Source organism: Podarcis cretensis, assembly GCF_951804945.1.
Source record: "Podarcis cretensis genome assembly, chromosome: 2".
In the NCBI taxonomy this organism is placed as follows: Eukaryota; Metazoa; Chordata; class Lepidosauria; order Squamata; family Lacertidae; genus Podarcis; species Podarcis cretensis.
Window position 1 is genome coordinate 119,708,250 of NC_137171.1, and position 26,677 is coordinate 119,734,926.

General features: G+C 47.5%; 2 protein-coding genes across 3 annotated transcripts in view; one reads left to right on the forward strand and one right to left on the reverse strand.

Moving 5' to 3' along the window:
• The window catches only part of LOC307208477 (uncharacterized protein), a 130,190-nt gene that overhangs the window by 27,388 nt on the left and 76,125 nt on the right, over positions 1 to 26,677 (forward strand). The gene's annotated exons all lie outside the window — the stretch shown is intronic.
• LOC307210956 (uncharacterized protein) lies at positions 333 to 24,420 on the reverse strand. The gene is made up of 9 exons (XM_079967158.1): positions 24,093 to 24,420; positions 19,039 to 19,768; positions 17,509 to 17,647; positions 16,366 to 16,617; positions 12,790 to 13,699; positions 6,589 to 6,679; positions 4,318 to 5,112; positions 2,498 to 2,627; positions 333 to 1,207 (listed from the first exon to the last, which is right to left on the reverse strand). Exons 1-9 carry the CDS (start codon positions 24,128 to 24,130, stop codon positions 534 to 536), a joined length of 3,759 nt encoding a protein of 1,252 aa, XP_079823284.1. The 5' UTR covers positions 24,131 to 24,420; the 3' UTR covers positions 333 to 533.

A 26,677-nucleotide genomic window follows, 5' to 3' on the forward strand; every position in this document is an offset into this window, starting at 1 on the left:
GAAGTTTTTAACGTCTGGCGCTGTATTGTTTTTAATATTGGGTTGGAAGCCGTCCAGAGTAGCTGGGAAACCTAGCCAGATGGGCGGGGTATAAATAATAAATGATTATTATTTTATAAGAGAGGGTGAAAACCCTCTTTCTCCAAAAACTGCATAATACTATACCCCCCTATCATCACGTTCCTCACTTTTTAGTCTTCTACGCTAAAAAGCCCTAAATGGTGTAACCTTTCCTTCGCGGAGAGTTGCTCTGGCCCCTTGATTGTTTTTTGGTTGTGCGTGCAGACAATTGCTCCAAAAATAAATAAATCAAAAATCAAAATAGCTGTGGAAGGAATGGAGAATATTCTTTATTGTGTTAGCAACCAAATGCTCCTGCATTACACAATGTCTAAACACAGGACATTTTTGCGACTGAAGTTTAGCCCGGGTGAGCAATCCACTCAATCACTCATTGGCAGTACTGATCTCCTGCATCTCACCCCGCTGCCATGGAAAAATAACCCCCCTGCAGTCCATGCCATCTTTATAGCTTAGCGCGCAGTGTGGATTCTCTGATGTCTATTAAGGCAAGTATTGCGAGAGAACCTTTTCCCGCACACCGGGCACTCGTGGGGCTTTTCCCCCGTATGAATCCTGCGGTGTGTGTTAAGGTTAGCTTTCTGGCTAAAGCTTTTCCCGCACCGTGAGCACTCGTAGGGTCTTTCCCCCGTGTGGATTCTCTGGTGAGTGTTAAGGTAGGAGCTGCGAGAGAACCTTTTCCCGCAGGTGGGGCACTTGTGAGGCCTCTCGCTCTCGCATCTCTTGCGGTGCCCGAGAAGGTGGAACTTCTGGCCAAACCGCTTCCCGCAGTCGGAGCACTTGAATGGCTTTTCTCCCGAGTGGATGTTCTCGTGCTTAAGGAGGTTCGCACTCTGGCCGAACCTCTTCCTATACACGGTGCAGACGCTTGGTCTCTTACCAGTGTGACTCCTCCGCTGGTGTGCATCCTCCTTCAGATCCTGGAATGTGCCACCAAACGGGACAGACACACCGACTTCTCGCCCCAAGTCCGCTTCCTGGTGCCCACCCCGAGCGTTTCCCTGCTCGCGGAAACAGGAAACGTCCTCTCCTGCCCCCCAAACTGATGTCCCACGTGGTGACAGATGCTCGCGATCTTCAGGGCTGTACTCCTCCGCTTCGTTGAGGTTCGTCCACCCTTTAGCTCCTGAACGGGAAAATAAAATTTCAGATAAGTGCTGGAGATGCAAAGAGGTTGAGGGTACGTTTTTTCATATGTGGTGGACTTGTAAAAGGGTAAAAGAGTACTGAGAAATAATTGTAGAATGAACTGAAAAAAATGTTTAAAAGCACTTAAAAACAACAACCACCAGTGTGTTTTTTTTGTTGGGGATAATTCAGACTGAAATTCCCAGGTTTCAAAAAATTGTTATTTATGTATGCAACAACTGCGGCCCGTGTTTTGTTAGCCCAAAAATGGAAAATGAGCGAGGTCCCAACCAAAAAAGAATGGCAACTTAAACTCATGGGATATACACAACTTGCGGATTTAACATATAGAATAACAGAACAAGAAGAACATACATTTAAAGAAGATTGGAAAATGTTATGGTTCATTTTGCATATCATAAATCCCTGCATATTTTACATAAACTAAACCATTCAGTATTCCATTATTCCATCCATCAAAGTTTATTTGCATTGTTGAATTTATCTTAATGCTGCTAACGTTTTCAAGTGTACATAATTTCCCCCCCATATATTCAATAAACATTTTCCAATCTTTTCTAAACGTATGTTCTTCTTGTTCTCTTATTCTATATGTTAAGTCTGCAAGTTGCGCATATTGCATCAGCTTAAATTGCCATTCTTCTTTAGTCAGGACCTCACTCGTTTTCCATTTTTGGACTAACAAAACACAGGCTGCAGTAAAGTAGGCGGTTTGAAAGCCCATGACAATGGTGTGAGCTCCCGTTGCTCTGTCCCAGCTCCTGCCAACCTAGCAGTTCGAAAGCACACCAGTGCAAGTAGATACATAGGTACCGCTCCAGCAGGAAGGTAAACGGCGTTTCCGTGCACTCTAGCTTCCATCAGTGTCCCGTTGCGCCAGAAGCGGTTTAGTCCTGCTGGCCACATGACCCGGAAAGCTGTCTGTGGACAAAGACCAGCTCCCTCGGCCTGAAAGCGAGATGAGCGCCGCAAACCCATAGTCACCATTGACTGGACTTAAGCGTCCAGTCCTTTTACCTTTCACCTTACATAAATAACCTTTCGTTGTCATACTGTCAATCTATTGACTAAAGGGGATGTGATCCCCTTGTCCGCCCATGACTTTGTCTAATCCTCTTTCAAGGGCACCCAGGTTTGGGGGCCAACACTGCCTAATGGGAATGAGGCAGCTTAACTATGAGCTTAAGTGAAGAAGGAGATCCTTTTGGTGGTCCTGAACCTTCCAACCTATTCCAAGCGCCTTAAGACACACCTTTGCCATCCTCACCTGTCAAGAGGGCCTCTCCGTGGTCAGCTTCCTGCTTGGTCTCCCGGCGCATCTGCCGGTGGGCGGGGTCAGAAGGAACCAGTTCCGGCTCGCAGAAGCTCAGGACCACCTCCTCAAACGGCACGCTTACCTGAAATAGCAGAGGAGGTTCTCTAAGGACAGGACTTAGGGCACGGGTGGGAGGGGGAACCCCCGACCCGCAAGTTGCATGCGGCCCTCTGCCAGACTTCCTCTGGCCTTTTGAGTTCCCCTCCAGCCCATCAGCTTTTCAGCAAGGGATCACACGAGCAACAGAGGAAAGGTTTGCAATTATGGATGGGAGATGCTGTCCTTTATTATTCTCACCTCAGTCTTTCAAGTTCCTTTCTCCGCATTTTTACATAGGTTCACTGGTTCTTATTTTAAATATATCTATATATTGGGTTTTGATCAAGATGATGATCGGTGGAATGATCTTAGGGAGGCACCTTCATTATACAGCTTTAGGCGTATAACGTTCCTCTTCCACCAGGGGTTTGGCTGATTAACATCCTATAATCCTATGTTTTGGGGAGGGGGAGAGCGAGGATTCTTGGTTTGTTTTGGTCTTGTTCATGTTTTTATTACGTATTTTGTGTTTTTAGAATGTACAGTGGTACCTCAGGTTAAGTACTTAATTCATTCTGGAGGTCCGTTCTTAACCTGAAAGTGTTCTTAACCTGAAGCACCACTTTAGCTAATGGGGCCTCCTGTTGCTGCCGCGCCGCCGGAGCACGATTTCTGTTCTCATCCTGAAGCAAAGTTCTTAACCCGAGGTGCTATTTCTGGGTTAGCGGAGTCTGTAATCTGAAGCATATGTAACCTGAAGCATATGTAACCCGAAGTACCACTGTATTTTTATGCTGTGAACCCCTCTGAGATCTACAGATAAGGGGTGATATATTTAACAAATAAATGATAATGACAATAAACAGTAAGAGTCAGCACAATTTTTGTACCTGTTACTTGGCTGTAGAAATGCACTGTAACATTTGGAGAATCGACCATTTTGATGGATGGGCTGTGTTTTAGTTGGACAGCGCTTGGAAATGTGTCAGCTACCTAACGGCCAACCGAATCAAGTCAAGTCATTTTATTATGATCAATGACAAGTATCCAAACGAAACACCAATTACAAAATTTCCCGCCCATCTGATTCACTTTATCTGCAGCCTTTACAGCCCCAGGCATTTGGCTAATTAAACAATCAACGGCCTTTTACCCTACGGGTTTTTTAAAATTGTTTTGCTTGTTATTATGTTTGCTTGTTATTATGTTATGTATTTTTTATTATTATAATATACAATGGTGCCCCACAAGACGAACGCCTCGCAAGACGGAAAACCCGCTAGACGAAAGGGTTTTCCGTTTTGGAGGCGCTTCGCAAAACGAATTTCCCTATGGGCTTGCTTCGCAAGACAAAATGTCTTGAGAGTTTTTCCGACTTTTTTCCCCTTCCCCCCCTTTTTCTAAGCTGCTAAGCCGCTTATCAGCTGATCCGCTAAGCTGATAAGCCGCTAAAAGCCGCTAAAAGCCGCTAAAAGCCGCTAATAGCGCTAATCCGCTAAGCCGTCAATGGGCTTGTTTCGCAAGACGAAAAAACCGCTAGACGAAGAGACTCGCGGAACGGATTCTTTTCGTCTTGCGAGGCACCACTGTAAACAGCCCTGTGATCCTTGGATGAAGGGTGGTATAGAAATTTAATGAATAATAAACAAATTAAAAACCTGCCCCCCTTCCCCAGGTTACTGGCTGCTCATCTGTTCCCAACTTGGGTAAAGCAAAGAACACAAGGAGCTCACCTGAGGTTTTGGCTGCTCTGCTTCCTGCTGCCTCAGCAGGAAGTCCTCAGCCAGGGCCACTGCCTGGAAGCAGGTCTCTGGCCCCCGTTCCCTGACCCAGCTCTGGATCTCTGGAGGCAGGATGGTCAGTAATTGTTCCAGGATCAACAACTCCAGGATCTGCTCCTTGGAGTGCCTCTCCACCTTCAGCCACCGCCGGCAGAGCTCCTGGAGGCGGCTGTAGGCCCCTCTCGGCCCCTCGGCTTCCCGGTAGCAGAAGCGCCGGAAGTACTGGCGGTTCTTCTCCCTGCTGATGGCGTCCCCGCGCAAGATGGCCGCCTTCACTTTCCCATAATCCTCTCTGTCCCGGCCCTCCAGCCTTCGGAAGGCCCGCTCGGCTTCCCCGCTGAGGGCCGGCGAGAGCCGAGCTGCCCACTCCTCCCGGGGCCACCGGCAGGCTTGGGCCACTTGCTCGAAGGAGGCGAAGAAGGCCTTGGTGTCGTCCCAGGGGGTGGGCTCCTCTGGCGGCTGCGGGACCCCCCAACCCACGTGAGGGGACTCCACTTCCTTCAGGAACTCCTGCCACTGGACCTCCCAGCGCTGAAGGATCCCTTCCCCTCCTTCCTCTTTCACTTGGTGGTGGGACGGCATCTTTTGCAGGAATTCTCGGATGCAGCCCCTCTGGTGGGGCTTCCTCACACTCTCTGCTCCCTCTACCGGTTTGGGGGCTGTTTGGCTTGGCTCCTCCATTTTCATCCCTGGTGCAAGCCTCTCGCGCAAGATCACAGAGGGGGCTGAACAGGACGTCGTAGCTCCCTGGGTAAAAGAGGCATTTATATTATTATTAATATTATTTACTAAATTTATATGCTGCCCTATGTGAGAGCCAGTGTGGTGTAAGTGGTTAAGAGCGGTAGTCTCGTAATCTGGTGAACCGGGTTCGATTCCCCGTTCTTCCACCTGCAGCTGCTGGGTGACCTTGGGCTAGTCACACTTCTTTGAAATCTCTCAGCCCCACTCACCTCACAAAGTGTTTGTTGTGGGGGAGGAAGGGAAAGGAGAATGTTAGCCGCTTTGAGACTCCTTAAAGGGAGTGAAAGGCGGGATATCAAACCCAACCTCTTCTTCTTCTATAGCCGCAGATCTCAGAGAAATGTGAGTGATTTATTTGAAATGTTAGCAAAGGCACTCAAACAAGGCAGACAAGAGTCTGGAGAGAGGACCTGCAACAACACTTTATTGAGAAAACTGAACAAAATAAGCCCACAGGAATGAAAACACACTACAGAGTATGATCTGAGGAGAAAAAACATAGAGAAGACCCCAACGTACAGTTGCCAACTGTCCAGAAAAATACAACCTGGCCTGCTCCTCTTCCTTTAAGACAGTTCTGATCCCCAGAAATCAGACAGCACAGCTTTTCATGGCTTCAAAATAAACATCATAAGGATCACCTGACACGTCTTATACCTCCTGTTCCTCCAAGGGGCTACATTACAAAATGGAAGACAATGGCCTCTGCTGGCTTTCCATAGCTGTCAACCTTCCATTTTTTTGTGGGAAATCCCCTTATTCCAGTGCCGTTTCCCGCTGCTTTCTGGATTGTTAGATATCCTGTAGACTGTCCCCAGGATAGGTGAGGCTGCTGATCCCTTATTTTTGAGGCTCCCTGGGACAAGTGAGGCTGCTGATCCCTTATTTTCGAGGCTGCTGTTCCCTTATTTTTGAGGCTCCCTGGGACAGGTGAGGCTGCTAATCCCTTATTTTCGAGGCTGCTGATCCCTTATTTTTGAGGCTCCCTGGGACAGGTGAGGCTGCTGATCCCTTATTTTCGAGGCTGCTGATCCCTTATTTTCAAATCTGAAAGTTGACAGCTATGTTTCAGCCCAATCCGGCAGCAAGCCTTGTCTCATGTTCTCATGTTAGCGACAGCCCTGGGAGGTAGGCTGGGCCAAGAGAAAGCAACCAGCCCAAGGGAGGAGGGCTGGCACGCTATTATCCTAGTCTGACTTTCGCAAGAACCCTCAGGATCAGGCCAGCGGCCCCTCTAAGTCCTGTTCTCACAGTGGTCGACCTGTGGGAAAGAAGGAGCTGAGGGCTGTGGTTTCCAGCAACTGGGATTTCTATGCACTGGAACCCAGGAAGCTGCACAGAGTCAGACTCCCGGGTCCATGTGCATTGTCGTCAGTGATAGCCAGTGGCTTGCCAGAGTTGCCTACGGGGGCGGGGGGTGGAGTGGGCATCGCTTGCCCTAACCTAGAGCTGCTGGGGGCTGCAGATATTGCAAGGCACCTGCTCATTGCAACCTTGGCTGTTCGTTTCTTTCCAGCCACCGAAGGAATCGCTCTCGCTTCTTAACTTCTTGCATCTCTCCTCCCCCTTAAAAAAAAGAAAGCAAGCAAAAGCACAAAAGAGACAGTGGAAGAGGACTGGAAGAAATTTAAAATATATCTTAAAAACAATTGTAAAATTGAGGAATGTTAAGATGTCAGGGGGTAAGAGGTAAAGAATTGCAGCAGTAATTAAAAAACTAAAGGAAACTTTATGAAAGGGAATTAAGACAATGGACCTAAGGGTTGCTAAAGAACCATTAAACAAGGATGCAGGGATGGGGAGGTATGGGGAAGTCAAAAGAAAGAAGGGTATGAAATGATGACTTTGAAGTTATATTCTAATTGTTTTGTGTTTTGATTTTTTCTGTGTTTTTTTTTCTGTTTATCTTGTTTTGTTTTTGCTATCTGTTTGGAAAATGAATAAAAATTATTTTAAAAAAAACAAAAACAAAAGCACAACCCGCAATTTGAAGCAATTTCCAAGAACTCACCCCAAAATCACTCTCTCTCTCTCTCTCTCTCTCTCTCTAGAAGAGCCTCCAACCAGCTGGAGAGGAAGAAATGGCACACAGGAAGTGAAATTGTGACTTTTCACGTCCTGCCTCGCCTGCCTCTCTCTCTCTCTCTCTTGCACATCCCCACCCCAAAACATGCACACCCACACTTCCGCCTTTCCACCCTAGGAAGCCTAAACACACCTCCCAGAACCCCTCTAGGACTCGCAAGGAGCTCGCTGGTTTTAACTCTTCGAACACTTTGAGTGGGTTGCGGGTGTTTGCCCTCGCGTGGCTGTGAAGCTTAGTGGGTAGAGCACAAGCTGGGAAATGTGCATTTTATCTATTCTATACATTCATTGATTGATTGATTGCGTTTAAATCATTCGAAACATTTCGTGCTGGTTCCTTTTGGTTTTTGGTTTTAAATAGGAAATGTTTTTTTGAATAGGAAATGTTGAAGAATTATAGAAGCATAGACTATCTGACTTTTAGAACAAAATAAAAAAATTCCTTCCAGTAGCACCTTTATTCATTTATTTATTTGTTTATTTTGTTTTGACTATGGCAGACCAACACGGCTACCTATCTGTGACTTTTAGAAGACATCTGAAGGCAGCCCTGTTTAGTGAGGTTTTTAATGTTTGATGTTTTGTCCTGTTTTTAATATTCTGCTGGGAACCACCCAGAGTGGCTGGGGAAACCCAGCCAAATGGGCAGGGAATGAATGAATGAATGAATGAATAATAATTATTATCCCAGAATTTCAGAGTTAGAAGGGGATCCCCGAGGATCTTCTAGTCCAAGCCTCTGCAATGCAGCTGTCCCATACAGGGATAGAACCTGCAACCTTGGCGTTGTCTGCACCTGCTCTAACCTACTGAGCCTGCCACACACAGAGAGACAGTGTGGTGTAGTGGTTACTGCAATGGACTATGATCAAATCCCCACTCTGCCATGAAACTTGCTGTCACCAACTCTCAGTTTAACCTACCTCCCAGGGTTGTTGCAAGGATCAAATGGAGAGGGAGAGAACTACATAGACCACCTTGAGCTCCATGGAGGAAGTAAGGCTTCTGAATACCAGGAGGGGAAAGACGCTTTTGTGCTTGGATCCTGCTCCCAGGTTTCCCTTTGGGGGCATTTGGTTGGTCACCGCGAGAACAGAATGCTGGGCTCAATGGGCCCACTTTGGCCTGATCCAGAAACCAGGCTCTTCTCATGTTCATATGTATATATGCATGTGTTTGTATAATTTTATTACATACCGTATTTTTTGCACCATAACACTCACTTTTTTCCTCCTAAAAAGTAAGGGGAAATGTCTGTGCGTGTTATGGAGGGAATGCCTACGGGTGGCACGCCTACGGATTTTCCTCCTCTAAAAACTACGTGCGTGTTATGGTCAGGTGCGTGTCATAGAGCGAAAAATACGGTATATGTATTCTATTTCATAGAAACATCAAAGCGGTTTACAAGAGAAATACATAAAAACATTAAAAAGTAAAAAAAAAGCAGGCATCTGTTGTGGAAGGACGTATTCCAAATTAATGGCATGGATCTAGTGGAATAGGAAAGTCTTCAGCAGCCCTTGTTTAATAGGTTATTGTATTTTAGTGTTTTGTTGGAAGCTGACCAGAGTAGCTGGGGAAACCCAGCCAGATGGGCGGGGTAAAAATAATAAATTATTATTATTGTAACGATGAAGCAGAAGATGTTTGCTGAATCTCTATTGGCAGAATATTCCTCAATAAGGTAAAAAGGTAAAGGACCCCGGACGGTTAAAGTCCAGTCAAAGGCGACTATGGGGTTGCGGCGCTCATCTCACTTTCAGGCCAAGGGAGCTGGCGTTTGTCCACAGCTTTCTGGGTCATGTAGCCAGGATGATTAAACCACTTCTGGTGCAACAGAACACCATGACGGAAACCAGAGCGCACAGAAATGCCATTTACCTTCCTGCCACAGTGGTACCTATTTATCTACTTGCACTGGTATGCTTTTGAACTGCTAGGTTGGCAGGAGCTGGGACAGAGCAATGCGATCTCAATCCATTGTGGGAATTCGAACCACCAACCTTCTGATCGGCAAACCCAAGAGGCTCAGTGGTTTTAGACCACAGCGCCACCCTCAATATTGGGCCGATGACACTATAGGTTCAGTTTCTTGCTGCCGTCAAATGAGCCTCATTAGCTCAGGGAACAGCCAACGATGCTCCTGTGTACGATCTCAGTGATCCAGCCAGGATCTAAGGCAGGCATAGGCAAACAGCCCTCCAGATGTTTTGGGACTACAACTCCCATCATCCCTAGCTATCAGGACCAATGGTCAGGGATGATGGGAATTGTAGTCTCAAAACATCTGGAGGGCCGAGTTTGCCTATACCTGATCTAAGGGTTCAGGCGGTCCCCGAGGTGCCCTGGCCCTAAGTTGGGTTTTCTAAATTAAGACAAGGACCTTTAACCTGCCTCAGTAGCAAACGGGTGACCAGCACAGAAGCTTAAACTACTGTACCACATGATATCGGGCAGATACCCCCCATCAGCAGCCTGGCTGCCACTTTCTACACCTGGACCTGGTACAGGGAAGACGGGCAGGTGTGGATGGGCCGAGGGCAGGCTGAGTTTGGGGGAGCAGTGACTCATTCTCCCTCATGGACCAGCCTCACCTGCTGGGTGGTCCTTCATTCCTTGATACTCCTCAGAGGAAGCTCCCTCAGTTTCCAGGCCTGGTCTCCAGAATACAGTGGTGCCTCGCAAGACGAAAAGAATCCGTTCCGCGAGTCTCTTCGTCTTGCTGGATCTCTCAGCGGCGTTTGATACCATCGACCATAACATCCTTCTGGACCGTCTTGAGGGGCTGGGAGCTGGGGGCACTGTCCTACAGTGGTTCCGCTCCTTCCTCCTGGGCCGTGTTCAGAAAGTGGTGGTGGGGGATGAGTGTTCAGACCCCTGGGCTCTCACTTGTGGGGTGCCTCAGGGTTCTGTCCTCTCCCCCATGCTTTTCAACATTTACATGCAGCCGCTGGGAGAGATCATCAGGGGGTTTGGGCTGGGTGTTCATCAGTATGCGGATGATACCCAGCTCTACCTCTCTTTCAAATCAGAACCAGTGAAGGCGGTGAAGGTCCTGTGTGAGTGTCTGGAGGCGGTTGGAGGATGGATGGCGGCTAACAGATTGAGATTGAATCCTGACAAGACAGAAGTACTGTTTCTGGGGGACAGGAGGCGGGCAGGTGTGGAGGACTCCCTGGTCCTGAATGGGGTAACTGTGCCCCTGAAGGACCAGGTGCGCAGCCTGGGAGTCATTTTGGACTCACAGCTGTCCATGGAGGCACAGGTTAAATCCGTGTCCAGGGCAGCTGTGTACCAGCTCCATCTGGTACGCAGGCTGAGACCCTATCTGCCTGTGGACTGCCTCGCCAGAGTGGTGCATGCTCTGGTTATCTCCCGCTTGGATTACTGCAATGCACTCTACGTGGGGCTACCTTTGAAGGTGACCCGGAAACTACAACTAATCCAGAACGCAGCAGCCAGACTGGTGACAGGGAGCGGCCACCGAGACCATATAACACCGGTCTTGAAAGACCTACATTGGCTCCCAGTACGTTTCCGAGCACAATTCAAAGTGTTGGTGCTGACCTTTAAAGCCCTAAACGGCCTCGGTCCAGTATACCTGAAGGAGCGTCTCCACCCCCATCGTTCTACCCGGACACTGAGGTCCAGCACCAAGGGCCTTCTGGCGGTTCCCTCACTGCGAGAAGCCAAGTTACAGGGAACCAGGCAGAGGGCCTTTTCGGTAGTGGCGCCCTCCTTGTGGAATGCCCTCCCACCAGATGTCAAAGAGAACAACAACTACCAGACTTTTAGAAGACATCTGAAGGCAGCCCTGTTCAGGGATGCTTTTAATGTTTGATGTATCATAGTATTTTAATATTCTTTTGGAAGCCGCCCAGAGTGGCTGGGGAGGCCCAGCCAGATGGGCGGGGTATAAATAATAAATTATTATTATTATTATTATTATTATTTTTTCGTCTTGCGAAGCAAGCCCATTGACGGCTTAGCGGATTAGCGCTATTAGCGGCTTAGCGGATCAGCTGATAAGCGGCTTAGCGGTTTAGCAAAAGTGGGGGGAGGGAAAAAAACCCGCAGGAACTCGCAAGACATTTTCGTCTTGCAAAGCAAGTCCATAGGAAATTTGTTTTGCGAAGCATCTCCAAAACGGAAAACCCTTTCGACTAGCGGGTTTTCCGTCTTGCGAGGCATTCGTCTTGCGGGGCACCACTGTATAGTCCCTCCCAGGAGCTTGGGACTGACACCTGTCTTTCAACCTCTTTGCCTTGGGTTTTGAAACTTAAGAAGCATATTTTCAGAACCCACCTTATTTTTCTGATTTTAATGTGCTTGAAACATCACGGTTCAATTGTTGCAACTCGCCCTTCACCCTTAAAACTGAAAAAACATTTATTTATTCTATAGGTGCGGTTTAAAATTATTCTTATTTATTCAATTTGTATACAGTGGTACCTCGGGTTACATATGCTTCAGGTTAGACGCTTCAGGTTACAGACTCCACTAACCCAGAAATAGTACCTCGGGTTAAGAACTTTGCTTCAGGATGAGAACAGAAATCATGCTCCGGTGGCTTGGCGGCAGCGGGAGGCCCCATTAGCTAATGTGGTGATTCAGGTTAAGAACAGTTTCAGGTTAAGAACAGACCTCCGGAACGAATTAAGTACTTAACCCGAGGTACCACTGTATAGCCGTACCTCGTAAGTCGAACGGAATCCATTCCGGAAGTCCGTTCAACTTCCAAAATGTTCAGAAACCGAAGTGCGGGTTTTGATTGGCTGCAGGAAGCTCTTGAAGCCAATTGGAAGCTGTGAAAGCCCTGTCAGGCTTCCAAAAGAACGTTCGAAAACCGGAACAGTCACTTCCAGGTTTGGGGCACCCGGGAGCCAAAACGTCTGAGTACCAAGGTGTTTGGGATCCAAGGTACGCCTGTACTGCCCTATATCCACAAGTCTTAGGGTGGTTCGCAAGAGTGTGTGTGTATGTCAAAGAGAAAAAATGAAAATGAGCAATGAATACAAACAAAATTCCCAAGGTGAATGTATTTTTTTTTCACTCTAGGAAATATTCATTTAGGAGGGGAAAAAACAAGTACAGGTTCACAATAGCACACACGCGTGCAAAATACATTATCACAGTTATTAACCTATTTGGTTTCTCGCTTGCCCTTTGCCACAGGGGTGGGATCCAACCATATAAAAATACAAGGTTAAAATCAGCTTTAAACGATATACCTATAGAACAGACTGGATGTTGCACCTCTGGCCGATGATGAAATCTGCACGACAAAGATGCCAGATGTGAGGAGGGAATACCCCCTACCAAACGTCTGACGGCAGAGGGGCTTCCCAGAGCAGGGTCCCCTCTGCCCATTTTAACACTCCAGAGAGTCTGTAGGGAAGGAGGTGGTCTCCCCGATATTCAGGGCTACCCCTGGGCTTACTTTTAATCTTGTTTTTAAGTTGTATTCATTCAACTTGTTTTATTATTGGTTGTTAGCCACCCTGAGCCCGGCCTAGGCTAGGGAGGGTGGGGTATAAATAAAATTTATTTATTATTAATTATTATTATTACTATTATTATTATTATTATTATTACGTGGCTCCCCCCTTGTGAATCCTTTCATGCCTAGCCAGGGTGGTGTGAGTGTTGAAGCTCTTCCCGCAGGCCAAGCAATGGTATCGCTTCGCCCCCGCGTGCGCGGTCCGCTCGTGGAGCATGAGCTGCTGCCACTGGCCAAAGCTCTCCGCGCAATGGGAGCACTTATGCGCCAGCTTCTCTCCCACGTGGCTCTTCTTATGGCGGATGAGGCCCGGGCGGGAATGGAAGCGCTTCCCGCAGTGCGGGCAGGCGTGGGGCTTCTCGCCCGTGTGGACCGTCATGTGCGCCAGCAGCACCGACTGGTAGCTGAACCTCTTGCCGCAGGTGGCGCACTGGTGCGGCTTCTTCTCGCCCGTGTGGATCCGCTGGTGCACCAGGAGGTGCGAGTTGCAGCTGAAGCGCTTCTCGCAGAAGGAGCAGCCGTAGGGCCTCTCGCCCGTGTGGGTCCGTTCGTGGCGCGTCAGGTCGGAGATCTGGACAAAGGTCTTCCCGCACGACAGGCACATGAACGGCTTCTCGCCCGTGTGGATGCGCTCATGCATGAGCAGGTTGGAGTTGCAGTTGAAGCGCTTCTCGCAGAAGGAGCAGCCGAACGGCTTCTCGCCCGTGTGGGTCCTCTCGTGGCGCGTCAGGTCGGAGACCTGGACAAAGCTTTTGGGGCAGTAGGCGCACTTGAAGGGCTTCTCCCCCGTGTGGGTCAGATTGTGCCTCAGAAGGTTCTGCTTGCGGTTGAAACTCTTCCCGCAGTCGCCACACCGGAAAGCCTCTTCTTGGAGCGGGGCCCTCTCGCGTCTGGGCCGAGAGACCCTCTCCGCTGCTGTTCCCGGGTGCTCGCCATCCTGCCGGTCCTCTGGACAGTCCAATCGGCCGTATTTCTCGTCACACTCCCTCGACTGGTCATCATAACCTGTTGGAATAGGGGAAAAAACCACCCAAAGCCGTTTTGTTAGTCTTCACTAAGGGGAAGACGCGCAGGGTCCGAACTGGCGAAAGGCCCCACCTAAAGAAGAACTGATGGAATATGCGTAGCTTGCAGATCTAACATATAGAATAAGAGAGCAAGAAGAACATACGTTTATAGAAGATTGGGAAATGTTTACTGAATATATGGGGGGAACTATGTACACTTGAAAATGTTGACAGCATTAAAATACAGTGGTACCTTGGTTCTGGAACTTAATCTATTCCAGAAGTCCATTTGACTCCCAAAACAGTTTAAAAACCAAGGCGCCAATTCCGATTGGCTGCAGGAGTTTCCGGAACTCAAGCAGAAGCTGCGTCGGAAGTTTGGTTTCCAAAAAATGTTCACAAACCGGAACACTTGCTTCCAGGTTTGCGGTGTTTGGAAGCCGTTTAGTTAGGCAACTAAGCCGTTCGAAAACCAAGGTACGACTGTAAATTCTACAGTGTAAACAAATTTTAAGGTTGTTTAATGAATATTTCAAATTGTAAAATAGAAAACTTAGTAAAAATCATACATGAATTGGTGAAAAGTGAAAAGCTATTGCAAGAATACCAAAAAAAGGACACACTACAGTGTAATAACCTAGGAAAGAAACATTTCCTGCCATTATTTATCAACGCAGGGGGCTGGATTAGATAACAATTGGGGATGCCTCCAACTGTACAATTCTATGAAAGAGTTACCCAAGGATAGGCTTTGTGACCTGTGATTTTTTACTAAAGTATAAAGTGGTGCGTGCTGGGGCAAAAAAAAATTCCAAATTTCATATCTGTCTATCTATGCACTTATTGGGTCTGAACTGGCGACAATGTACCATAAACAAGACCATGGGGCTGTAGTGGATAGTTTGATTAAGATGTTTACCCAGTGTGTGGGATAAAAATAAAATATAAAGGGGAAGTTCCATAAACAGTTCTGGCTCTGGCCTTGCCCACCTCTAGCTTGGGCTCCCTAAATTTTCTTAAATACCAGGTGTGACTGGAAAGTTGGGTGAACGGTCACAGAAATCGGACAGCGAGAAATATTCAAACACACAATCGGCATCGGAAACCCACGAAATGCTCACAATTGTGTACGGAGATGAAACTGTAACTTGAAAGACAGTATATGAGTGGTTTAAGCATTTCCATGAAGATGACCCTAGGTCTGGCAGACCGCCGACGAGCAGAACGGCGGCAAATGTAAACAGAGTTTGTGAGTTACTGATGTGGGATCGGTGTTTGTCCGTCGGAATGATGGCGAAAGAATTGCATACACTGCATGAAATTGTTACTGAGGTTACTGAGTTGTCCCACCCTCCATATTCTCCCAATCTGGCCCCACTGGATTACTTCCTTTTTCCAAAAGTGAAATCTGCACTGACAGGGCACATATTTCCCAACATTTCACACATCCAAGCTGCTGTGACGAGGGAATGGAAAGCAGTACAAAAAGGACTTGGAGATCCCGGGCCACAGGGAGGTTAGGCTGGCCTCAACCAGAGCCAGGGCTTTTTCGGCTGTGGCCCCGATCTGGTGGAACGCTCTGTCACAAGAGACGAGGACTCTGCGGGACTTGACATTTTTCCGCAGGGTCTGCAAGACAGAGCTGTTTCACCAGGCCTTTGGCCAAGGCACAGTCCTCCTTTGGTAATCCTCATAGAACTCTAGCGCAATGGTTGCCATTAATTTGACTCTGAATTGATTTTAGAATGAATTGTTTTTAGAATACATTTCAATTAATTGATTGTGATTTTATGTAAACTGTGTTATTTTTCATGTTGCTAGACGCTCTGAGCCCGGCTTTGGCTGGGGAAGGCGGGATATAAATAAATTGTTATTGTTATTGTTGTTATTGTTATTATTCTCCAGAAGTTTCCAACAGTTCTACGAACGTTGTCAGCGATGCAATGTATCTGAAGGGGCTTACTTTGAAGGCCTGTAAGGCCTGTGTGCTCAAATATTTCTCGCCGTCCAATTTCTGATTCACCCAACTTTCCGGTCGCACCTTGTAGAATAAATCAGTGGCTTCATCCCCCAAAAGATCACCCTTCAAAGGGATGTCACTTTCTCTTTTTTGTTTGTATGAGAGTTGGGAAATTCGTGGAAGGGAATTCTGGTCGACCTTAGGGAAATGTTTTAAGAATAAGTATCGATATTGATATATAAGTTTGGATGAGAATTAAGATTGGATAAAGCAAAAGTGGTTTTTAAAATAAACTAAATTACCTAAATGAGAAGATTAAACAAAAATGAACTGAGGAAATGGAGGAAAGAGAGAACGTAAAATAATAATATATTAAAATAAATTATTAAGTTAAAAAAAAAAAAGATGAAAGGATTTGCTGAAATAAAAATTTGAACTTGAATACAGAAATGGGAGGTGTGAGGAGGTCAAGAAAATAAGTAAAGGGAAATTGATTATGTAATGATTGTATTTTCCTTTTTTCTGTATTTTTCTGTTTTTTTATTTTTATTTTTTTGCTTTTTGTGTCATATTATGTATTTTTTTCTTTTTTTTCTCTGTAATCTTGAAAACTTTGAATAAATATTATTAAAAAAACAAAAACAAAGGGATGTCACTTTGACAAAAAAAACAGAAGTTCCCTAACCCTTCACCCTGTCTCTTACCAGGGCGGGTTTGTCGCTGGGCAGCGATTTCTGTGTCGTCTCCTCCACAAAGCAAGGTTTGTTCATTGCTCTCCGGACACGATTCCTGCTGCTCCTCTTGCCCAAGCTGACTTCCTGGGAAGTTTTCCTGCCTGTGACTCAGGGAAACATCCTCTTCCTCTGGCTCCACAGAGGTTCCAGTTTGATCTGCCTTCTTCAAATCCTCTTCTGCACATTTCTCCTCCTTCCTTACATTCATCCAACCTTTCGTTGCTGGAGGAAAGAAGCAGGGGGGGTCATGCGCTTGGGCGTAAATGGAAATGTGGAATTAAGGAACGAAGACCAGGAAATTGCCATTGCTTGCCAGTTCCAGGGCTAACTGAAGGCGCTCACACTAGTGTTTAAAGCCTTGAATGACTTGGGACTTAGGCCCCAAATATTTGGGAGACTCTCTCCTTCCCTACTGACCCTCTCGGCTGTTTAGATCAGTTGTTTGACGTCCCTAAGATGTTTGTGACAGGGGTCTGTGGCAGTTCCTGAGATTCCCTCCCCACAGAGTCTCGCCTGGCGCCTATTTCAATTTTATTCTAAGAGGTCTACAAGAAACGTTAACATTGTCCATAAAAGGTTAAAATATTTAGAAGCGGTTCATTTTTTAAAAAATGCATATAAAAAATAACAAACTGTGGGTTGTCTTATACACGGGGCAATTCCCCCCCCCCTATTTTCTTAAATTGGAGTCCCTAAAAATATGGAGCGTCTTATACATGGAAAAATACGGTTTTTCTTTTCTAAAAAAAAAGATTTAAGAATCTTCAAATTCCTGTAATACAGTGGTGCCCCGCAAGATGAATGCCTCGCAAGACGAAAAACTCGCTAGACGAAAGAGTTTTCTGTTTTTCGAGGTGCTTCGCAAGACGAATTTCCCTATGGGCTTGCTTTGCAAGATGAAAACGTCTTGCGGGTTTGTTTCCTTTTTCGTAAAACCGTTAATACCCGGGGAATCCGCGCTCTGCAAGGCACCACTGTATAAATGTAGCAGCTCTCTCTCTCTCTCTCTCTCTCTCTCTCTGTGTGTGTGTGTGTGTGTGTGAATACAGCCATAGCTGAAGCCAAACCACAAACCCCCACAAGCCCAAAATCTAAACCCACAAGCAACCTTACCCAACAGCTCAGCATCCCTCCTGACTTGCTCCTCTTTGGCCCGCTGGCCAAACACACTCCACCCGAGGTCAGACAAAGTCTGTTCTGCCTCAGAAGACTCTGCCGCAGCCGCAGCCTCTTCTTGTGGTGGAATCAGCCCCTGAAATTGCACCAAGGATATATCTTTTTAGGGTGGAGAAACAAGATGAGACTGAGAGGATGACTCCTATGTATGTCTCCAATGTCGGCTCAGAGCCACTGAAACCGAAGCACTTACTTATTGGAAGAAAGGGTCAAATCAACGTATGTGAAGGACCTGCAGCCATGCACGAGAATAGTGAAAGGTGATGATTGCAGCAATTATAGCAAGCTTTGGATTTTGCAAGGTGTTTCAAAAACTGATACAGTGGTGCCTCGCAAGACGAAATTAATCCGTTCCGTGAGGCTCTTCGTATAGCGGTTTTCTCGTCTTGCGAAGCAAGCCCATTGACAGCTTAGCGGATTAGCGCTATTAGCGGTTTAGTGGCTTTTAGCGGATCAGCTGATAAGCGGCTTAGGGCTTAGGAAAAGGGGGGGGAGGGGAAAAACCCCACAGGAACTCGCAAGACATTTTCGTCTTGCGAAGCAAGCCCATAGGGAAATTCGTTTTGCGAAGCGCCTCCAAAACGGAAAACCCTTTCGTCTAGCGGGTTTTCCGTCTTGCGAGGCGTTCGTCTTGCGGGGCACCACTGTATATGCATACATTAAATGTACACAACATAACCCGCCCCCCCTCATTCCAATATGCTGCAATATGTTAGGGTTGCCATACATCCAGAATTTCCAGGACATAGCCCAAGTACTGCAGTCAGAAGCAGTGTCCAGGCGCAAATTGTTTAAAAGTCCCCAAAAATCCAGACGTAGGGCAACCCATCTTGGAAGTCTAGAATTTCCTTTAAAATAGCTCAAAATAGCTCAGCTTTGGTCAAAAAGGGAAAAAAAGAAAAAGAAAATAAAGCTCAACAATTTTGCCAAAAGTTTTTGAAGCATGGCAACCCTACAACGTATAATGCTTTCAGAGAACACCTTATGAACTCATGGATACAGTGGTACCTCGGGTTAAGTACTTAATTCATTCCGGAGGTCCGTGCTGTTCTTAACCTGAGGTTCTTAACCACTTTAGCTAATGGGGCCTCCTGCTGCCACCGTGCCACCGGAGCATGATTTCTGTTCTTATCCTGAAGCAAAGTTCTTAACCCGAGGGTTAGTGGAGTCTGTAACCTGACGCGTCTGTAACCCGAGGTACCACATTGGTGATTTCATGAGTTTTGTTTCAGAACCTGGGAATCTTAAGGGGAAAAAACAGCAACGTGGTTCCCTGGGAAATATTCTGATGCCTCCTTTTCTACCACCCCCTTCTCTCTGCCACCCTCTTTATGGAAAAATACATTTTCAGAAATGAATAGGGGAAATTTCCCACCGCAGAATGCCATCTGGACTTCTTCCCTTCTACATCAGGACAGGTGAAAATCTGCCCTGCCCTGATCCCGGGCAGCTCAGGATCCCCCTCACCTGTGGTCGCTGCCTCGCGGCCTCTGGCTGCCTCTGCAGGAACTCCTCGGCCAGGGCCACCGCCTGGGAGCAGGTCTCTGGGCTCCGTCCCTTGACCCAGCCCTGGACCTCCGCGGGCAGGACGGTCAGGAGCTGTTCGAGAAGGAGCAGCTCCAGGATCTGCTCCTTGGTGTGCTTCTCGACCCTTAGCCACCCGTCGCAAAGCTCCAGCAGCCGGCGGTGAGCCCCTCTCGGCCCCTCGGCCTCCTGGTAGCAGAAGCGCCTGAAGCGCTGGCGCCGAGTCTCCCTCCGGAAGCTGTCCCATTGCAAGATGGCCACCTTCACTTTCCCATAATCCTCTCTGTCCCGGCCCTCTAGCCGGCTAACGGCCCGCTCGGCTTCTCCCCTGAGGGCTGGCAGGAGCCGGGCCGCCCACTCCACCTTGGGCCACTGGCAGGCTTCGGCCACTTGCTCAAAGGAGGCCAGGAAGCCCTTGGCGTCGTCCCAGGGGGTGGGCTCCTCCGGCAACTGAGGGACCCCCCAGCCAGAGTGGGGAGACTCCAGGGTCCTCAGGAACTCCTGCAGCTGGGCATCCCAGTGCCGGTGCAGCCTGTCCTCTGGTTCCTGCTTAATCTGTTCTCCGGATCTCCGGTTTTGTCCTCTAGGGCCAGGGGCATTTCCTGCTCCTGCCACCCTTTCCCACACAGGTGGAGCGACATCCATTTCCTTGCCAGCCACTCTTTCACAGTCTCTGGGTTAAATAAGAGGGAAATGGGGTTGGGGCAACAATGGATGAGGCTGCCACAAAGCGCTTCTCCTGTGAGGGAATAAACAGAAATGAGAGATGTTGTAAACAAAATCTGCCCTTCTTTCCTTATGGGTTATCCAAGAGCCCGTATAGAGTCCTTTAAGTCCTTAAAAATGTTCCAAATGCATGTTGGAAATGAAAGGAATGATATAAGTAAAAAAACTGCTCCTTTTCCCTTATGGGGTACCCAAGAGCCCATATAGACAGAGTCCTTTTGTAGGTTCTCTATCGGTAGGAGAAAATAACAGAGGCTAACCAGAGAATATTGAGAAGCAAAGTAGCTAGTAAGCCTGATCTTTATTGAACTGTGGCAACAGGGTGCTCTCCTCACACGCAGGAGGACCCAGAACAAAGGTGTGCCCGCCCTTATATAGACATTTTAAATTGCCTGCCCTGGAGTCCAAGACCACCCCCAGAAACATCATACATACATCACAGAAAAGGCGGTCTACAACAGAAATCTGAGTGCGTTGTTTATGTCCTGTCTGGCAGATTACCTGTTAATGGTCACTTGACTGGATTACCTGGGGAGCCTGGCCAGTCTTTTGCAATGATAAATACTTAGTTCCTGAGCCAGGTCACAGACTCACCCTATTCATACACAGACATACCCTTAAGACAGGATTTGTGAACGAAAAGACAATGGGGAGGCTTTTCCATTTTCCTTTGACCTTCGGCCAAGGGTTCCCCATTATTATTACATTATAACAACATTAACTTACTTTGAATAAACATACACAAATTTATTGATTGTTAACATAACAGACAGGTGATTTAAGGATCTTGATAATTTGATAATATGCAGAAAATAATATGTGTTGAAAAATCAGAGAGGGCAACTGAGGGAAGTCTGAGGGGGAGGGAGGGAGGGTACCTTTTTGGGGAGGGGAAAAATGGGGGGGATGAAAAGAAGATATGTTTTGTAATTTGTTATGTTGGAGTTCTCAATAAAAACTATTTAAAAAACAACAACATTAACTTTACAACTGTACTATTTTGTTGTTGTTTAGTCGTTTAGTCGTGTCCGACTCTTCGTGACCCCATGGACCAGAGAACGCCAGGCACTCCTGTCCTCCACTGCCCCCCGCAGCTTGGTCAGACTCATGCTGGTAACCTCAAAAACACTATCCAACCATCTCGTCCTCTGTCGCCCCCTTCTCCTTGTGCCCTCCATCTTTCCCAACATCAGGGTCTTCTCCAGGGAGTCTTCTCTTCTCATGAGGTAGCCAAAGTACTGGAGCCTCAGCTTCAGGATCTGTCCTTCCAGTGAGCACTCAGGGCTGATTTCCTTCAGAATGGAGAGGTTTGATCTTCTTGCAGTCCATGGGACTCTCAAGAGTCTCCTCCAGCACCAGAATTCAAAAGCATCAATTCTTCGGCGATCAGCCTTCTTTATGGTCCAGCTCTCACTTCCATACATCACTACTGGGAAAACCATAGCTTTAACTATACGGACCTTTGTTGGCAAGGTGATGTCTCTACTTCTCAAGATGCTGTCTAGGCCTGTCATTGCCCTTCTCCCAAGAAGCAGGCGTCTTTTAATTTCGTGGCTGCTGTCACCATCTGCAGTGATCATGGAGCCCAAGAAAGTAACATCTCTCACTGCCTCCATTTCTTCCCCTTCTATTTGCCAGGAGGTGATGGGACCAGTAGCCATGATCTTCGTTTTTTTGATCTTGAGCTTCAGACCATATTTTGCACTCTCCTCTTTCACCCTCAATAAAAGGTTCTTTAATTCCTCCTCACTTTCTGCCATCAAGGTTGTGTCATCTGCATATCTGAGGTTGTTGATATTTCTTCCGGCAATCTTAATTCCGGCTAGGGATTCATCCAGCCCAGCCTTTCGCATGATGAATTCTGCATATAAGTTAAATAAGCAGGGAGACAAAATGCAGCCTTGTCATACTCCTTTCCCAATTTTGAACCAGTCAGTTGTTCCATATCCAGTTCTAACTGTAGCTTCTTGTCCCACATAGTATTTCTCAGGAGACAGATGAGGTGATCAGGCACTCCCATTTCTTTAAGAACTTGCCATAGTTTGCCATGGTCGACACAGTCAAAGGCTTTTGCATAGTCAATGAAGCAGAAGTAAATGTCTTTCTGGAACTCTCTAGCTTTCTCCATAATCCAGCGCATGTTTGCAATTTGGTCTCTGGTTCCTCTGCCTCTTCTAAATCCAGCTTGCACTTCTGGGAGTTCTCGGTCCACATACTGCTTGAGCCTTCCTTGTAGAATTTTAAGCATAACCTTGCTAGCGTGAGAAATTAGTGCAATTGTGCGATAGTTGGAGCATTCTTTGGCACTGCCCTTCTTTGGGATTGGGATGTAGACTCATCTTCTCCAATCTTCTGGCCACTGCTGAGTTTTCCAAACTTGCTGGCATATTGAGTGTAGCACCTTAACAGCATCATCTTTTAAAATTTTAAATAGTTCAGCTGGAATACCATCACTTCCACTGGCCTTGTTATTTGCAGTGCTTTCTAAGGCCCATTTGACTTCACTCTCCAGGATGTCTGGCTCAAGGTCAGCAACCACACTACCTGGGGTATATGAGACATCCGTTTCTTTCTGGTATAATTCCTCTGTGTATTCTTGCCACCTCTTCTTGATGTCTTCTGCTTCTGTTAGGTCCTTTCCACTTTTGTCCTTTATTATGGAAATCTTTGTACGAAATGTTCAACTGTACGAATAGTACAACTGTACTATAACTATTTACAAATGGCAGCCATACGAAATTGGATCTGCTGCAGGAAGCCCCCATTTAACTGGTGCAAATTCAGCTTTACACACTTGGCAATTTTATTTTTATTTGTAAAGGGGGTAGAAAGAGGGCAGGCGCCCAGGAAAAAAAGACTTTGGCAACCCTATTGAACCCAATATGTTTTTGGCTGTGAGCACTAGGGCAAAGGATTCTGGCACTGCAAGGGGCTGGACTAGATGACCCTCATGTGCCATGGCCAGCATGGAATGATGGGAATTGAAGTCTAGCAATATATGCCCTAGTATCAACAACCTCAGATATGCAGATGACACAACCTTGATGGCAGAAAGTGAGGAGGAATTAAAGAACCTTTTAATGAGGGTGAAAGAGGAGAGTGCAAAATATGGTCTGAAGCTCAACATCAAAAAAACGAAGATCATGGCCACTGGTCCCACCACCTCCTGGCAAATAGAAGGGGAAGAAATGGAGGCAGTGAGAGATTTTACTTTCTTGGGCTCCATGATCACTGCAGATGGTGACAACAGCAGTCATGAAATTAAGACACCTGCTTCTTGGAAGAAAAGCGATGACAAACCTAGACAGCATCTTAAAAAGCAGAGACATCACCTTGCCAACAAAGGTCCATATAGTTCAAGCTATGGTTTTCCCAGTAGTGATGTATGGAAGTGAGAGCTGGACCATAAAGAAGGCTGATCACCAAAGAATTGATGCTTTTGAATTATGGTGCTGGAAGAGACTCTTGAGAGTCCCATGGACTGCAAGAAGATCAAACCTCTCCATTCTGAAGGAAATCAGCCCTGAGTGCTCACTGGAAGGACAGATCCTGAAGCTGAGGCTCCAAGACTTTGGCCACCTCATGTGAAGAGAAGACTCCCTGGAAAAGACCCTGATGTTGGGAAAGATGGAGGGCACAAGGAGAAGGGGACGACAGAGGACGAGATGGTTGGGCAGTGTTCTCGAAGCTACCAGCATGAGTTTGACCAAACTGCGGGAGGCAGTGGAAGACAGGAGTGCCTGGCGTGCTCTGGTCCACGGGGTCACGAAGAGTCGCACATGACTAAACGACTAAACAACAACAATATACACCCTGGACCAAACTATAACACAGCTACAGTTTTGGAAACTTATTACGAAACCAACTGTTATGACACCCGCTCCTTTGCCTCCTCCTTCCTTCCTTCCCAGCCAGGGAACCTCCTGCTTCTGCACTCCCACTCACCCCGTCCCTGTTCCTTCCAGGGACTTCCCAAGCCCACAATTCAGTCCATCTACTTCAGTAGTGCCTACACTGGCGGGCAGCGGCTCTACTGATCGGAAGCCCTGCCTTATCAGGAGACGCCGGGGATCTACCCTGAAACCTTCTGCATGCAGTGCAGATGCTCTACCCACTGAACCTCAACCCCCTTCCCAAGGACCGCGCAGGAAGCCGCCTGCTACGGAGATGCACCGTTAGGTCCGCCCAGCTCAGCACCGTCTGCACTGACCGGCAGCTGCTCCCCAATACAGCTGGCGGGGGAGGGAGGAGGAGCCCGCTCCTAGCCTTACCTGGAGGCGGCGAGATTTGAACCCAGGACCTTCTGCATGCAAAGGTGTCCTCTGCGACCAACTCCCAGCTGGAGAGCTTAATTAAAATAAACCAGTTTCCGGAGGAGGGCTGGGAGGAGGAGGAGGAGAAGGAGGAGGAAAGCTCAGCCCAGCTTTGCAAAGGGGGACGGATCAAAGCGGAGGCGCGCTTTGTTTCCATTGCACAACGCGCGGCTCACTCCGGAGTGAAGCCGGAATGGATGGCAGGCAGTTCTGCAGAGGGGCGTCCTTTCTAACCTCCAGATCGCCATTTCCAGGGAGGGAGGGAGGGGGATCCCCCTCCCCAAATCCTGGCTCTGCGCCCACCCCAAAAAAGCTCCCGCTTTCTGCACCTAGTGCAATGTTGTTTTCTCCACCTATAAGGGGGCCTTTTGGGGGAGCAGCCTCTTAATAGCCGCTTACTGGCTCTCCACTGAACAGGAAGGACAACCGATGAAGAAAGTGGGGGGGGGGGGAAGCGGGTCTGATATTCTGTATGAAACACCCACCCATCCCTTTGGCCCCCTATATGGCAGCGCAGGCACTTGGGAGCCGGAAGTGAGAGCACCAAGCCGCCCTATGCTTTCCCCTTCCCTCTTTGGCCAAGGAGCCGCTACCTTTCATTGCGCGCAGGCGCATGCTCTCTATTGGTCCGCCTAGAGCAGTGTTGCCTGCACGGGCCGGCAGCGGCAGTTCCAGACCGGTGACGTCCTCACCTCTTTGGATATGCTGCGCATATGGAGCACAGCAGGCTGCCCCGGTACTGAGCTAAACCATGGCATCCATTGGGTTCAGTATTTCCCACACGGACTGGCAGCAGCTTTCCCAGGTTTCAGCCCTACCTGGAGGCGCCAAGGCAAAGCAGGTGGTCCTCTTCCTTTACAGGGATGTAGTCAAACCATTGGTCCACCTAGCTCAGTAGTGCCAGCACTGACTGGCAGGTGCTCACCAGGATTTCAAAGAAACCTTTTGTCCCAGCCATACCTGAAGATGCCAGGTATGCATGGAAAGCAGGGTCTCTTCCCCTTGGCCCTTCCCCAGACACTCCATCCATATAATCCCACCTGCTTATTCTCTGCCCCCAAATCCATGATCATTTTGAGGGTTCCCTACCTGAAAAGGTTTCCCCCAGTGCTCTGTGTGTGATTGGGTTTTCCCCCAATGTATTTCTCTTTCCTCTTGGTTTTCACGTACCTATGTGGAGCTTGTGGTCAGTGCGGTTGATAAAGCAGTTAACATTTATTAGATATTGGTTGTTGTTTAGTCGTTTAGTTGTTTCTGATTCTTTGTGACCCCCTGGACCAGAGCACGCCAGGCACTCCTGTCTTCCACTGCCTCCCGCAGTTTGGTCAAACTCATGCTGGTAGCTTCCAGAACACTGTCCAACCATCTCGTCCTCTGTCGCCCCCTTCTCCTTGTGCCCTCCATCTTTCCCAACATCAGGGTCTTCTCCAGGGAGTCCTCTCTTCTCATGAGGTGGCCAAAGTAGTGGAGCCTCAGCTTCACCATCTGACCTTCCAGTGAGCACTTAGGATTGATTTCCTTAAGAGTGGATAGGTTTGATCTTCTTGCAGTCCATGGGACTCTCAAGTCTCCTCCAACACCATAATTCAAAAGCATCAATTCTTCAGCGATCAGCCTTCTTTATGGTCCAGCTCTCAGTTCCATACATCACTACTGGGAAAACCACAGCTTTAACTATACGGACCTTTGTTGGCAAGGTGACGTCTCTGCTTTTTAAGATGCTGTCTAGGTTTGCCATCGCCTTTCTCCCAAGAAGCAGGCATCTTTTAATTTCGTGGCTGCTGTCACCATCTGCAGTGATCATGGAGCCCAAGAAAGTAAAATCTCTCACTGCCTCCATTTCTTCCCCTTCTATTTGCCAGGAGGTGATGGTTGTGTTTTGTTTTTTTATGTTGAGCTTCAGACCATATTTTGCGCTCTCCTCTTTCACCCTCATTAAAAGGTTCTTTAATTCCTCCTCACCTTCTGCCATCAATTATTAGATATAGGGTTGCCATATTTCAGAAACAGGACACCCTGAAAGTTACTGAGCTTTTTAAGACAACCCCCAAAGTTTGTTGAGCTTTTTCCTACAGAAACGGCTATTTTTTCGATTGACTAGCCAGGACAGATCCAGGACAAAGCACCAGCTTTCAGAAATTGCCCCCACCCCGGACATCAATTCCATCTTTAAAATCCCAGTAATGTCCAGGGAAATCCCTATTAAATAATAATATTTAAGAACATAAGAACCTGCTAGATCAGGGTTCAATGGCCCAACTAGCCATGGCAAGGGTGCCAACTTGAATAAAATATATTTTGGGGGGATGATGCGGTGCACATACAACATTCAAATGGCAATGCTCATCAATTTTATTTTATTGTAGGGGCCAAAGAGGAAGAAAGGCCCCTAGGGGTTGGCTCCTATGAGTCATGGAATCAGAGAATTGCAGAGCTGAGAGGGATTCTGTTCTCCGCTGGCCAACAAGATTCCTGTGGGAAACTCAAAAGCAGGACCTGAGAACGAGAACCCTCTCCCTTCTTGTTTCTAGCCATTGATAGCC